Source organism: Pinus tabuliformis, chromosome J, assembly GCF_031772625.1.
Source record: "Pinus tabuliformis cultivar Carrire ecotype Pingquan chromosome J, CPIR1, whole genome shotgun sequence".
In the NCBI taxonomy this organism is placed as follows: Eukaryota; Viridiplantae; Streptophyta; class Pinopsida; order Pinales; family Pinaceae; genus Pinus; species Pinus tabuliformis.
The window spans coordinates 256,348,630-256,363,977 of record NC_142295.1 but is presented as its reverse complement, the minus strand read 5'-3'; the positions used below and the strand labels follow the sequence as shown (position 1 = coordinate 256,363,977).

General features: G+C 40.1%; 1 protein-coding gene across 1 annotated transcript in view; it reads left to right on the top strand.

Moving 5' to 3' along the window:
- Positions 1-15,348, top strand: part of LOC149226741 (uncharacterized) — a 300,204-nt gene that overhangs the window by 36,478 nt on the left and 248,378 nt on the right. Inside the window, exon 5 of the mRNA XM_089380285.1 lies at positions 8,529-8,590. Coding sequence (XP_089236411.1) covers positions 8,529-8,590 — 62 coding nt within the window. The remainder of the gene's footprint in view (positions 1-8,528; positions 8,591-15,348) is intronic.

Below are 15,348 nucleotides of genomic sequence, written 5' to 3'. Positions count from 1 at the left end.
TATGGCTGAGATTAAATGCTCACTAAATCTCGCTTTCTATTTTTTAATTCACCCCACTTTAATAAAGACCCACTAAGTCATTTATTTCCAAAGTCACTTTTCCTTTCTAATTTTACATTGACTTTATTAAAGTCACTTTAAAATTAGACTTTAGTAACTTTATCACTTAAAGTCACTTTTAAATTAGATTTAACTTTATAAAAATTATAAAGTCACTTTAGGAGAAAAATTAAATTCTTTTTGGACACTTTTCCCTAGGCCAAAGATCAAAGCCTTAGGGAACCACCTGTCCTCCGGTACCAAATTTCAACACTCCCTCTTACCGAGGAAGGTGTTCCTCACCACACCCATCTTGTCTTTGAAGTAGTCATGCTTGCCCCATGGTAAGGCTTTGGTAAGAATATCTGCAACTTGCTCATTAGTGGGAATATACTCAAGCTTCACAGCTCCCTTCTGAACATAGTTTCTGATGAAATGATATTTGATCCTGATATGCTTTGACCTGTCATGAAATACTGGATTCTCCGTGAGTTTAATGCAACTTTGATTATCACAGTAAATCACTGAAGGTCTCAACGGCTGACCAAATAAGCCAAACAACATCTTGCGAAGCCAGATGGCCTCACAACTAGCTAGACTGGCTGCCATATACTTTGCTTCCGCTGAACTCAATGCTACTGACTGCTGCTTCCGGCTGAACCATGACACTACTGCTGAACCCAACCCAAAACAACACCCTGAAGTGCTCTTCCTATTAGAAGCACAACCTGCCCAATCAGAATCAGTGTATCCTGTCAATCTCACTCCATCCCCCTGCCTGTAGTCCAGACCATAATCCACTGTTCCCTGCAAGTACCGCAAAATGTGTTTTGCAGCCACCCAGTGAACCTTCCTAGGCTCACACATAAACTGACTCATCGTGTTGACTGCAAAACAGATATCTGGTCTAGTGTTGACCAAATACATCAAGGAACCAATCAGCTGCCTGTACAATGTGGGATCCACCAACTCGGAATCCGAAGCATGAAGCTTCTTCCAGTTGGTGATCATCGGTGTCGACATGGGTCTACAATCCTCCATGTGGAATCTGCTAAGGATGTCCACAATATACTTCCCCTGCCCCAGGAAGAAATGCCCCTCCTCCTGCCACACCTCCAAACCCAAAAAGTAATGCATCAAGCCGATGTCCTTCATCTCAAACTCCGCCGCAAGATCTCTCTTGCAGTGCTCTATGAGTCTCTCTGCACCTGTAATGACCAAGTCATCCACATACAGCACCAGAATGAGAGGCTCCTCACCTATCACAATAAAGTAAAGGACCGGATCTGCCTCACTCTTTGTGAAACCCATCCCCTGCAAGTATGTATCTATCCTGGAGTACCAAGCTCTGGGAGTTTGCTTCAGGCCATAAAGGGCATTCTTCAGTCTGCACACATGGGACTCCTTCCCATGCACCTCAAAGCCCTGTGGCTGCTCAATGTACACTTCCTCCTGTATGAAGCCATTGAGAAATGCAGTCTTCACATCCATCTGGTGGATCTTCCAACCCATCTCTACTGCTATCCATATAATGGAGCGGATCGAAGTATATCGAGCCACGGGAGCGAAGGTCTCCTCATAATCAACTCCCTCTACCTGGGAGAACCCTCTAGCCACAAACCTTGCTTTGAATTTCTCAATGCTGCCATCTGCAACATGCTTTACCTTGTAAAGCCATCTGGAAGTAACCACGGATTTGCCCTCAGGCCTCGGCACCACCTCCCAAACATCATTCTTCATGATAGAAGAATACTCCTCCTGCATGGCCTCTCTCCAGACCTGCTGGCTAGCTACCTCCTCATAGCTAGAAGGCTTAGAGTCAAGGATGCTGGTAACCATCACCATATATCTACAAAACCTCTCAGGTGGTCTACTCTCTCTGACCGGCCTCTTCGGCTCAGCAACAGATGAAGCATCTCTCAAAGTGTCCTGAAGCCACTTGGGCTTCCTCTTCCCTGAGCGCATTTCTCCCACCGGAGAATGAAACTCCTCCTCCTCATCATCATCAGGAGCCTGAACTCCTGACTGTATGTCTGTTGTCCTCCTGCCTGCACCTGAACCTGTAGAAGCTAAGGTACCGTGTGAACTGTCCATCAGTGGACTCCCTAGTGAACTGCTCTGTGAACTGTTTTGCATGCTGCCCGGAGCACCACCCCTCTGGCTCGGTGAGCCATTGCTCACTGATGGACCTGACATCCTCATAAATGTACCTCCTGATCCTCCTGATCCCTGCCCACTGGATTCGTGCGACTGACTCAATTGTTGGTGAGGGTCTGGCTGATCCAGATACTCTAACTCCCGTGACCTCCTAAAGGCCCTGTCCTCGAACTTCACATCCCGCCTGACAACAACTTTCCTCTGTGCAGGAATGTAAATCCGAAAGGCCTTTGAGGTCTCACTGTAGCCCACAAAGATACCCTTCTCTGCGGTGGGCTCTAGTTTGGTCCTCTTCTCCTTGGGTATGTAGGAGTATGTAATGCATCCAAAGATATGAAGATGACCAATATCAGGCTTCTTCCCAGAAAAAGCCTCCTCCGGAGTCATGTGCCCTAAGGCACGATGCGGAATCCTGTTCTGCAAGTAAACAGCTGTGTTGCAGGCCTCTGCCCACAAGAACAATGGCAACCCTTGATCATGTAACATGGCTTTGGCAGCCCCTACGATGGATCTGTTCTTCCTCTCCGCAACCCCGTTCTGTTGGGGGTTGTAAGGAACAGTGAACTCCCTCCTAATCCTTGCCTCCGCACAATAGTCAACAAACTCTCCAAGGGTGTACTCGCCCCCATTGTCCGACCTCAGGGACTTGATCTTCTGACCTGTCTGTGTCTCCACAAGAGCTCTAAACTCCTGAAACCGCTTGAAGACCTCACTCTTGGTCTTCAAGAAATAAATCCAGGTCCTCCTGGAGTGATCATCAATGAATAAAACATAGTACTCATATTCCACTCAAGGAAACATGAGACATCCGACCGCTCACATTAGAATGAATCAAATCAAGTATCCCAGTCGCTCTGCTGTCACTGCTGGGAAAAGGGGATTTGGCAAACTTGCCCATCGCACATCCTCTGCAAGTATCAAGGTGATCAGTACTGAAATCTGGCACACCTGTAGTGATCTCCGTAAGGTCCTCAAGGCTCCATGATACATATGTCCCATCCTGCGGTGCCAAATCTCACACAGCTCAGCACTGCTAGCTCTGCTGTCGGTACTACTGCTCAATGCCACAAGGGACTGGAATGCAAACTTGTACACCTTTGCATGGCGTACACCTATCACTCTAGCTGAATCTGTTGGAGTGCCCCTGGGATACATCAACACCTGTCCTCCCCTGAACAGTACCTCATATCCTCTGTCCTCCAATGCTGAGGCGGATATGAGGTTCTTCCTCATCCCTGGCACATAAAGAACATCTGACACCTTCAAGGGAGGTTTGGACTCCCTCTGAAATGTCAGTGTTCCCACCCCGACTGCTCTAACAACTCTGTCATCACCGAGTACTACCTCTATATCAGTGCCACTCTCTGAAAGCTCTGAGAAGTACTCATAGACTCCTGTCATGTGACGTGAAGCCCCACTGTCCACATACCAAATACCCGAAGATGCTCCGCTAATCGAGGGAAAAGCATGCTCCCTCTGAACCTGTGTGGCAGGTGATCCTACACTAGAGGACTCATACGCAGTGAATCCAAACTCCCGGTCAAAACGAAATGCAAAGTCCTCAACCTCTGCTGAAGCTGCCACATTCTAGTTCTTCCCCTTCTTCTTCTTCTTCTCCGGACACACAACTGCATAGTGTCCCATCTTTTGACAATTCCAACACTTCACCTTGGAATAGTCCTTTTGCGTGTTACCCTGTTTACCTTTACCTTTGCCTTTGCCCCCACCATTGCTTGTGGAACCCTGCTTCTTCCCTTTGCCTTTCTTGCCTCCTGCTGACAGTGCTACATCCTCATCCTGCTCAACTGGCTTGGCTGCCCCAAGCTGACCTTTCCTGATCTCTGTCTGAATGCAATCATCCCAAAACCTCTCCCATGTGGGAAGGGTCTCACGTGCACAAACCCCATCAGCAAAGTTCATCCATGAACGGGGGAGGCCATTCACTGCAATCCGCACCAACTCAGTGGGTTGAATGGCCTCTCCAATTGCTGCCAACTCATCTCTCACATTAGTAATCTTTGTGAGATATCCAGCTGCACTATCATTACCCATCTTAATGTTCTTCAACTTCTCCTTCAGGACCATTTTCCTGTTCTCATTGGTACTCTGGTAGAGATTGGACAATGCTATCCACATCTCATGGGCATTGCTCTTTCCTCTCACATGAGGAATGCAATGGTCCTTGACTCCGTGTAGAATCAGTCTCTTACCCTTGTTGTTCTTTTTATTATAAGTAGCCAACTGAGTAGCATCAGTAGGCACAACAACAGGGTTCTGTGTGGTATGCACTATGATATCCCAGACTTCTGCCTCCTCAAAGATACTCTGCATTCTCTCCTTCCAAACGCTGTAATTTGTATGCCCATCCAACCTATCCTCCACCCTCAATCCCAATTACATCTTGCTGTCCTAAACTGAAAAAATAGCACTGCTGTAGTAAAGATAAAACTGCTGTTTGTGAAAAATCAGCTTGCTGGAATTTTCTAAGTGAAAAATCGGCAGGCTATAATTTTCCTCCTTGCTGTCCCAAATTGCACTTTAGCACTCGAGCTCTGATACCATGTAAAAATTTCTGTTTTCCCACCCCGGTTTTCAGTTTCACCTTATTTCTCCCATATAGTTAAATGTCCTTTCCCATATCCATACATTCAACAAGCTGGAAAAATAAATTTTTCTGAAAACACAAATTTTGGAAATTTTACAGAATGTTGGAAAATGCAGAAATAAAAAATCAGCAGCTACAAACAGCCATTATAACACATTTAAACACAGAGATTTTTGGTCAATGTGACCCTGGAAAAACCCCCTACAACTCTTGGGGAAACCAGTTTGAGAGCTCTTTTTTATTTTTGGAAAATGCCTTTTTACAGTGAGAAATATTCAGCAAAAAAATCAGCAAACAAATTTACAACTTATCTCTTTTTCTGTGCCTCACAGCCAACTGGAAAATACCAGCAAACAGCAAAACAGGACAACAATAAATGTTGTAAGGCCTCACTCGATTTTCGTGTCCACTTTCAGCCTTAAATGCTGTTGTACGGCCTGCAATAAATGCGCTGTACAGACCTCGATTTGCGTGCAGAAATACAACAATACACTGTACGGATTTCCTTGGAAAACGTGCCAGCAAATAGCTCCTCGATTTCTGTGCAAATAGCTCCTCGATTTCTGTGCAAACAGCTGTACGGATTTCTAGAAAATCGTGCCAAAATCTGCCTTTCACTGTGTGCTGAATCAGCTGTACAGATTTGCTAAACTGCTGCCTTGGAATGTGTGCCAAGCTGCTGTCTCCTTCTCCTCCTGTCCAGAAATCTCCCTTGCTCTCTTGCTCTCCTTCTCCCAATCTGCTCATGAAAGAATGAATGACCTTTTTCTCCTTTAATCTAACCCTAAGTGACTTTTGGGTGATCTCTAAATCCAATGGCTGAAATAGATTTAGATCTATGGCTGAGATTAAATGCTCATTTAAATCTCACTTTCTATTTTTTAATTCACCCCACTTTAATAAAGACCCACTTAGTCATTTATTTCCAAAGTCACTTTTCCTTTCTAATTTTACATTGACTTTATTAAAGTCACTTTAAAATTAGACTTTAGTAACTTTATCACTTAAAGTCATTTTTAAATTAGATTTAACTTTATAAAAATTATAAAGTCACTTTAGGAGAAAAATTAAATTCTTTTTGGACACTTTTCCCTAGGCCAAAGATCAAAGCCTTAGGGAACCACCTGTCCTCTGGTACCAAATTTCAACACTTTCCTGCGTATGTAAAGGTTGTTTGTATAATCATAGCTTGTATAATGGTATAAATTATAATGTTGATTTAACTTGCACCCACAACAACGTTATTTTTACCACAAATAGAACCTAGAAACGAATATCACATTCTTCACTGGACTTATGACATCACTCTAAAAAAGAAAGGGAATTAATCCGGCCCACTACAAGAGGACTTGCCATAGGAAGACAGTAAAAATATGTTACTTATCAACTAATTGTTGGATAAACATGTCAGAGTTTCGGATTTCAGACCTTATTGGGACATGACTTGTCAATCCCCATAAACTTTAAAGCATTCCTAACCATTGGTAATTACAACGGAAACTGAAATGTCAACTATATAAAAGGGAACCGTGAAGTTGATTTTGAATAAGGTAACTTTTGGGGATGTTACAGACTTAGACTTTATTATAAAAGCTTCCACAGGACTCCCATATAACATTCATGACATTTCAAATTTCAACTCATAAATCCTGACTGAACTTAGAAAAGAAAGCTTACATTGTTATGGGCAGAAGCTCGTGAGAAGCCTAATATAGAGTCAACTCAGTCAAGACAAATTAAAATAAGATGCCCCATTTGTGGCCATTCAAGTGCCTACGAAGAATTTACAAAGCAAGATAATCAAACATTTAATGAACAAGTAACCTTTCGGCCCAAAAGTTTGAACCCAAGTTCACAAACAAGTCTACATGTAAGACAGTCAAGCAAGTTAATGTGCATTGAATCATTAAGCATTCTTTATGAGCACCATGAAGTGGATTTTCTTTTTTAGAGTAGCTTTACTCTTAGAACGGTAGCAGTTGTAACAGTAAGTACTAAGATGGTGAAGCAAACGAGATATTTTATTTGGATTTCTATAGATAGTCAAGAAAAGCATGATCATTATTGCTAAGTACCAAACTATCAACATCATTCAGGAATGTTTTTGGAATAGTGTAGTAATGATTTGGCATTAGTTGTTTTGTCATCTGTTAAAGATTTTCCAGCACAATGTTTTCTTTTTGGCCGCTATTTAGCACAACCTTAAGATGAGTGAAAACATTTGAAACCTTTTAAGTTTTTAAGCTTCTAAGGATCAGAACATTGTGAGGAGTCGAAGAGGGTCAAGGCATTAATAAGCCATAAAACGGTTGAGACTCAAGAGCCAGAGGGCAAGTAAAGTTAAACAAGTAAAATTATAATGTTTGTAACTACACTAACCCTGCCCAAACTCCAGATGCTGCGAGTTCCAAATTGACGCTCGTCGCTCGAGTCTTGACTGTCCAACAACCCAGGCTCTAGGCTCACGTTTTACACTCCAGGCTTGCGTTTTACGCTCCAGGCTCATGTTTTACGCGACGACGGCTCAAATGGTAAAATTTAAAGTCATGGGTTAAGCCTTTAGGTTTTTTTGACTTGTTTTAACTTTTGTCAGCACGTTATTTCCACCGGTGAAGAGCCCGTTCCCGGCGCCAAAATTACGTCTCGTTTCTGGCTAGAAGGAATCCAAAACGAGATGTGTTTCCAGAAAATCGTGATTTGTATCACAATTTCTGGACCCATATCACGATATTTGGATCCATATCACGATTTCCGTGATACGGATCCAAAATTTCCAAAACATTCCAAAAAAATTGAAAAACGTCATGGATCTGGCTCTCCAAAACAAAACGCGTTTCCAAAAATTCTGAAATGGGACTGATACGGATCTTGTTCGTTTCCATGGTGGATTGTACACGTTTCTGGATCTGCGTTTCCGAGGTGAGGGCCGGCGTTTTTGACAACTTAGGTTGAATATCTCATTGGTTATCTTTTGTAGGGAGGCCTCCCTTGTAGGGATAATATCCACCACTAAACAACTGGAGAGAAGCCACTGAGATGACAGTGGTGGCTGATCTCCTATTACCAAAAGACCTAGGTTTTGTAGTGCTGTTTTGCACTGGGCCTACTAGATTTTGAGGTAATAGGCACCTCACTTAGAATAGTCTATTTCATTAGTTAAGAAAAATTATGAATGAGTTTTTGTGTCTCCCTTATCTATTGGTGTTGTGCCACAGGGATGCTTAAGATGAGCATGTGGTGAGTTAGAGGTTGCATTGACTTGAGTTGATTCAAGCAAGTGGATCACCCACCTTTCTCATTTGTCTCTCTTGTATTAGCAGATTGAATCATTCTTTTGAGGTTAATGAGAGGTTATGTGATTGCTGCTACAGTTTTTTGTTTGCTGGTTTTGCTTTTTGTCAGGTGTATTTCTCAGATCTCCCCTCTAGTACTTGGTGGATTGAACCAAAATTTAGATATGCTGTGTCTCTTTCCCGATCTATGTTTCTACAGTAGTTTTTTTTGAAAAGACAGAATTTCTTTTGGTGTTTCATAAGTTTTTCAGTTTCAGATTTAGTTCAGATTTTTAAAATCAGATCTGCAAATCATGAAGTTAAGTTTCAACAATATATTTTGTGCCAAAAAAAGAAAATCTAAGGAAGAGGAAATTCTTGATGAAAGGAGTTTGTTTTTGTTTCCATGTGTTTTCTTATTCTAGTCGAAATGATCTTCTGTTCGTGTCATGCAGGTTGCAAACCAACTTGCCACTATTGTATCAAAAATTGCACGCATTGACTATCCTAAAGAATGGTACTTGCTTTATTTAATGATGTGACTTTAAACTTTCATTTTACTCATGGTCCATTGAGGGCTTCTAATAATACAGCACACAATGTTGTTACCCGATTTGTTCAACTTTCTCCATCAATGTATAAATTATTGGTATAAAGGTCATGGTAATTCTGCACATGAGAAGTCAAGGATATCATATTGAAGGATGACGTTTAGCAGAAGATGACGCTCTCAATGGTCATTTTTGTTTTATATGCGATTTTGTTTCAAATCTAAAATATGGATAAGCAAAATAAATGTTTGACATTACTCATTTGAGAAATGAAAGCAATATTTAATTTTATTATAACTTTCTACATCACATGTTCAAACTGAATATCCAAAACTTATTTGGTGCCTTTACACTTTGGAAAGAATCTTTGAAGCCCCATTTATTAGCTTAACTTGGAATATCTCCAGCCATCCATTTGTACACATTATGGTTAAGCAAAGTCATAGACAAGGAAGGAGTATTATTGCAATATTGAATTCCTAATGTTTTTAGTCTCTAGAAGGTGAACCTAATTGTTGATATCCCTTTTCAACTTATTGAATCCCAAAATGTCATAGATGAAGTGTATTACCCACCAAAATGGGTAACCCAAATAGGATGAAAATTTTTACCTACATTTGACAGCCAGCTGGACAGCCAGCCAACAATCAGCTCCTGATATCACTATTCAATGATGATATGCCATGTGCCTCCACCATTTGCATCAACGCATACCTCTCACCATTTGGCATTTCCACTTACATGAAGGTGGCCTTCTGTTCAAAGGGTACTTTGATCATTTTGCAATATGGTGCTTATAATTGTTTGTTTTGGGCATTTAGTATGGATAAATGGGTGATCTAGAAGATGACCGATTTTGATTGTAAATCTATTCTCTTACCTTACCAGGGGGGTTAATCTTTAGCCCTAGTTCAGTGGGACCTCCCTTAAGGCCCCTTAAGGTTATAGGAGGGGCACTACTTGGAAAACCATCATTGAGATAGCGTGTTCATTCTCCCCTAGACAATATTTGGCACTTTCCATGCCACATTACAAGCCCCTTATACCACCGCCATTCTTTGGGTCCAACTTGTCATTGGTTCACTGGATTTGGCACCCTATTGTCCACAGTCCTTGAGTAGGGCTGAGAAACTTTGCCTTGGAGGTTGATGCAACTAGGAATATAGGCTATGTTGCAGGAAATGCTGGGCTTGGGCCTATTTCTGGGCAGAAACAATACGGAAACGTGTTTGGTACGACCTGGGAACGCATTTCAGGCCGTACTGCCATGTTTCACTTGGGGGAAACATGGCCCAATATTGCTGGTAACGTGTTTCCAGGTCGTACAACCACGTTTCAACAATAAAGTGGCTTTTTTCTCAGTTTTTTTTTTTGATTTTTCGTTTTGATTTTTATTTTTATTTTCGCTCCCTGCCAATTTAGGAGTGATAGAGGGAGCTATTGAAGATTGGAAACATTTTTTTCAGTGGGGCAGCCTAATGTTCAAGCCTATTGCCCTAGTGTTGATATGCAATTCATGGTAATGTTAAATTCTTAAATTTTTAACATTACCATGAAATGACTTAGGATGTTTAAGAGTGGTTTCGCCCTCATTAGATTTCATATGGAGAAAGTAGAATTTTAGATCTCACTCAAAATCCAGCAGGCTTATCATTTTTTCAGGATTTCAGGATTGGGGGGATTGCAATGTTTCCATTGGATTTTGTCATGTACTAGGTATGGAACTTGTATTTAATCAAGAGAACCAAGCCCTATATGTAGGGGAGACTCCCAATAATCAAGAGCACCTAGGGTACTAGGGTATAGAACTTGTATCTAATCAAGAGCACTAAGGCCGTTCGACTATGCAGCAGGAGACTCCCAATCAAGCACAAGACAAGAAATTAGAAATTTTTTGTGGCTGATTTTGGATATTTCTATTTTCATTATGTGATCATTCATGAGTAAACGTGATGTAAATTTAGAGACTTATAGTTTATGCATTGACATTGGGCAATTTAATCATAATGTAATAAATTATAATGTATCATGTATGCTTTATGATTGCACATATTTCTTAAATGTCCTAATATATATATATTACGTTTCCCCGTTTCCAAAATTTGCGGGGGTCACGTTTCGTAGCCATACCTGTTTCGGAAACTCATACCCGTTTCCCCGTATCGTGTAACTTAGAATATAGGAAAAGCATAATATGGCCACAATGAAAGAAAAAGAAGAAAATGGGACATAAGAACAACACGTGGACAAAAGCTTATCATGAGCTCTACCCTTCTCATTAGCCATCACCCGGTTCATGAGCACATGATGCTCCATTACATCAAAAGGAACCCTTGCATGTCCCAACCTCGATGAGCAATGAGCTATCTCATCTTAAGGGGTAATATTAAATATTATGTCATAAAGAGCAAACTCTAACCCTTGAGGTATGCTCCGTAATACAAAATATTATCAAGAAAAAGTAAAAGACATGCTAAAGGGGTGGAAAAAGCAGGTGGAGCAGGGTAACTCATCCCTCCATGATTGCTCCCTCCATTTACATGATGTACACTAAGTATGTGGAGTCCCCATCAATTGGTCCCCTTGACCATGGCACTTTGCCATGAAGCCTTTTCCGATCTATTGCTACTCATTTACACTAACACCTATTGATTGACGTATTGACCTTGGTGTTGAAAAATATGGTAGCCATGGTCGGTATTTTCATCTTGGAAAAGAAATGGGAAATTTGAATTTTTAAATTTGCCTCCAAATTTATTTCAAGTCAGCCTCATGATGTTTTAGGTCGGCTGGGCCCCTAAGAGGCACCCATTCGACCCCCACTTGAAGGCTATATAAAGGAGATCATTTCTCCTCATTTGGACACATCAATTTTGTCTCATGCATCTCTGATCCAGTGAAATTACAGGAGGGCCAAAATTTCAGGAGGAGGCCAAAATTCTAGGGAGGGCCAAAATTTCAGGAACTTGGATTTTGACATGGCACTTGATCACGATTTTGGTTATTGGTTTGGCTATGAGTCTGCTACTATTACCTATTACAGATTAATGAATTTGAAAACTCTCTCTCTCTCATTAGGAAGAACTTTTTCTGGGTTTTTCCCTTGTGGGTTTTTTCCTAGTTGTGTGTCTGTTTTTTGTGTCTTGTGTCTCATGATTTCTTGATATCTCTATTGTGATTTTCTACTGCTCTTTCATGCTTATGAATATTTTTCTTATAATTGTATAAAGAAGTAATTAGATAATGCTAATAATGTTTTGATGCTGTGAAAAACATGGAAATTACTCTAAGCTATGCCCTAGATAAAAATTCAACATGGTATTAGAGCTGGGGGGGCACTAAAAGGCAGTCTCTCAAGGCAAGTGAAAGTTTGGACCGAATCATCTCTGAGGGCCGAATCCCTGAAGGTATGTAAGGATTTGTGATTGATTTCATATAACATCTGATGTGGCATTCAAACTCTTTTGTGGAGCTATAGTGACCTGTAATATAGACCGAATCTGAAGATCTATGGCAAAATTCTTTAATATGCAAATTTGTAGCTTTAAAATGCACGTGAAGAGAAGGATACTACTTTGAGGTATGCCCTAAAAACAATCCAAGTTTTTTTTGTAGCATATTATTTCAGGGCATATATATAATTTTTGTGACAACCTTTATGGGACCTTTGTGGCTCCTTTAATGCAAGTCTCTTTGTATTCCCTGTAATCGTGCTAGCTATCTGTATGCGAAGGCCATATATATATGTATTGAGTTATGAGACTATTTGTATGCAAGTCTTGAGGATACGTATCTCTGTGAGTCATTGATTCTATCTTGTGTCCCAAGACACCCTATGGAAATTCCCTCATACCTATTCGAGCTCTCTCATTGAATGGAGGTCCTAAGATCGAACCTATTTGACATCCATATGATAATTAGTAGCTAACTCAAGTCAAACTCCATGATCAAACCATGTGATGACACCTCATGTAGATGCTTCCAATGAGCCCATTGTAAATCTCCTTGAGGAATGCGTAGTTCCTCCTCTGGATGCCATGTGTGAAGTGGAGACAAGTCTCCATCAAATCCTTAATCAAATAGTCCATCCAATCCATGAGATATTCCAAAATGTGCATTAACTCCTTAGGAAATTCTATTTTTCAAGTCACCAGTTGCTTCATTAATGCCAAAAAATTCGATTTCCTTGAGTGAGCCATGAATTTATGATGCCAGGTGCCAAATTATCTTCCACTTGTCCTTTGACTTGAGATAATTTCCAAGTCATTTCCATGTCATTTTGTCACATGAAATCATTTATTTCTCTCTATTTAATTTATTGCTAGATTTCCCACTAAACTTAGAAAAAGTGTGTCATAGTAGAAAGTCGAGGGTGAGAGGTGTAATTTTGAGCACACATACCCTATACAACTTCTCTAGACATCACTTATTACATATTACATTCAAATTTTATTTAAATTTCCACCCTGCGGGAAATTTAAAAAAATTGAAAAAAGACCCCTAGACCTAACCAAATTCCATGAAATTTTACAAGTGATCTAGTATAACAATATATAATGACTCTAGACACTGGGACTCACCCAAGGCCTCACCATCAAGCCGTACTCCGGCTTTGGGGTTATGCGTGGAGGAAAAACTCAATTAATTATTAAATTCTTGGAGGAAAATGATAATTAACCAAGTGAAAAAAACCTTCTAGAGTAAAATCACTTGATGACAAGGTCCCAAGTTACCTAGGCCTGTTACATGACTCGAACTCATCATACTAGCATCATTTTTATATTGTCCTCGCAGGGCTTGTGGAATTTGAGTACAACCGCAAAAGATGAGAAGAAGAAGTAGAGTTGAAAAACTCTGTTGATATGATGATCTTTGATTGTACAAGCAACCTTTGGTACATCCTTGGGCATGGAGTCTGTTGTCACACAAAGTGTCTAGGCACCACGACAACGCTCAGAGTAAGGGCGGTCACTCTAATCCTTACTCCGTTTAGACCCTCTCCTAGACGAATCAAGGGGGGTAGTCCCTAACGTGAATGAATGAGGATAGCCTGTGGAACACAGGCTCTAGGAGACTTAAGGTTGAACAACTTGATGGATGTAGACAAGTCCTGGTTAACTGAGATGAATAGATCAAACGAATAAGACACAACCACAAGATAGAAATGATTATAGACCAGTGCCTTTATATTCAATTAACCATAGACTAAATAAAAACAAATTATCCAGAGCAATTTATAAATGTGGCGAAAGTGACGATCATGAACGATTAAATGTAAATACCCAAAATTTTATCATGCAAAATTTTCTAGCAATTAAATCCCATGAAGAATTATGAAACTTAAGTACTAAGCAGTGATTCTAGATTTGAAAAAAATTTCTTCAATAACCCAGATCTAGAAAAAATTATCTTTCTCCTATAGTCAATGATTTTAAAACATTAATCGCACTTGACAATAGAGAAATCACTACCACAAAATTTAAAATTTTACACTTAACACAAAAGACACCAAGGAACTTTAGATTAGAATTTTAATTATCCCTTAGGTAAGTTTAATGTGCTAAGCTTATGAAGCAAATTTAATGTGGCAAATTAAATTTTTTAATGTGACCAAAAAATAAAAATCAAAAGTACTTAATTAAATTTAAATTTTTATGGGCCATAGGCCACATAATTTTTTTTTTTAAATGTGAGGGCACAAATTCCCCTTTTGATTTAATTCCTTAGCAATTCTAAAGTTGCTAAACAATTTTTAAATTTTTTAGGTTTTCTTATGTTGTTGTTGTTTTTATTTTAAATGAAATCAAAATCAAAACAAAAATAAAAAAATCATAAGTAAAAAAAAAAAAAAATCAAAATGTGAAACAAAGCCAAAAAAGAAAGAAAAGAAAAAATTTAAAATCAAACTAAAACAAATTGAAAAGTAAAAAACAAAGACAAAATCGAATAATCGTGAAGCCTAACCCTAACGCATACCATAAAAGATAAAACAAAAACAAAAATGTGCAATTGAATGGATGTGTTGTGTATGCAGGCAGACTGGTGGCGACAAAGAGGAGCTCGAGCAAGGGAGAGGAGGCAGTGCACAAGTTGATGAGGAAGGGACGATGGCAGCTATAGACAGAAGAGAGGGAAAGGGTTGCAAGTTCGAGGATGGCCGAGGGCTGCAACGATGAGGAGAGAGGCAGTGTTAGAAGTCCGCAGGGATAGCAGGGATCTCGAGTAGCGTTTTGTAGGCAGCGAGGGAAGATGGCGGATTAGATGAGGAGGCAGCCACGAGCAGGAGGAGAGGACGCAATTTTGCAGGAAACCGGAAAGGAGGGAGAGGGCTCTATAACCTGTTGCAGACAATTCAAAATTTTGAATGGGCAAAAAAAAACGCAGCAGAGGGAGATGAAGGTTGGGGTAATGGAGGGATAAGGGTTTTCTTAAAAAAGAAATTTTCGAAATTGTCTGCAACAAAAAAGATAAAAACCCTAGGCAACAGTCCCAGGTAGCCAACAATAGCCTTAGAAAACCCAAAATAAACCCAAAAAAATCAAATTTTACACCAACATATTTTTATGCTTCGGATTTGGGCTTGAAACCCTTGTAAAATTTCCAGATTAAAAATTTTAAAACCCTTGGACTGCAAAAAGATTGAATAATATCCCTATAAAGTGATATTAAGGCCAAATCTTACCCTCCAAGGCCTAGATCTGGCTTCAAACAGTTTTTCTCCTTT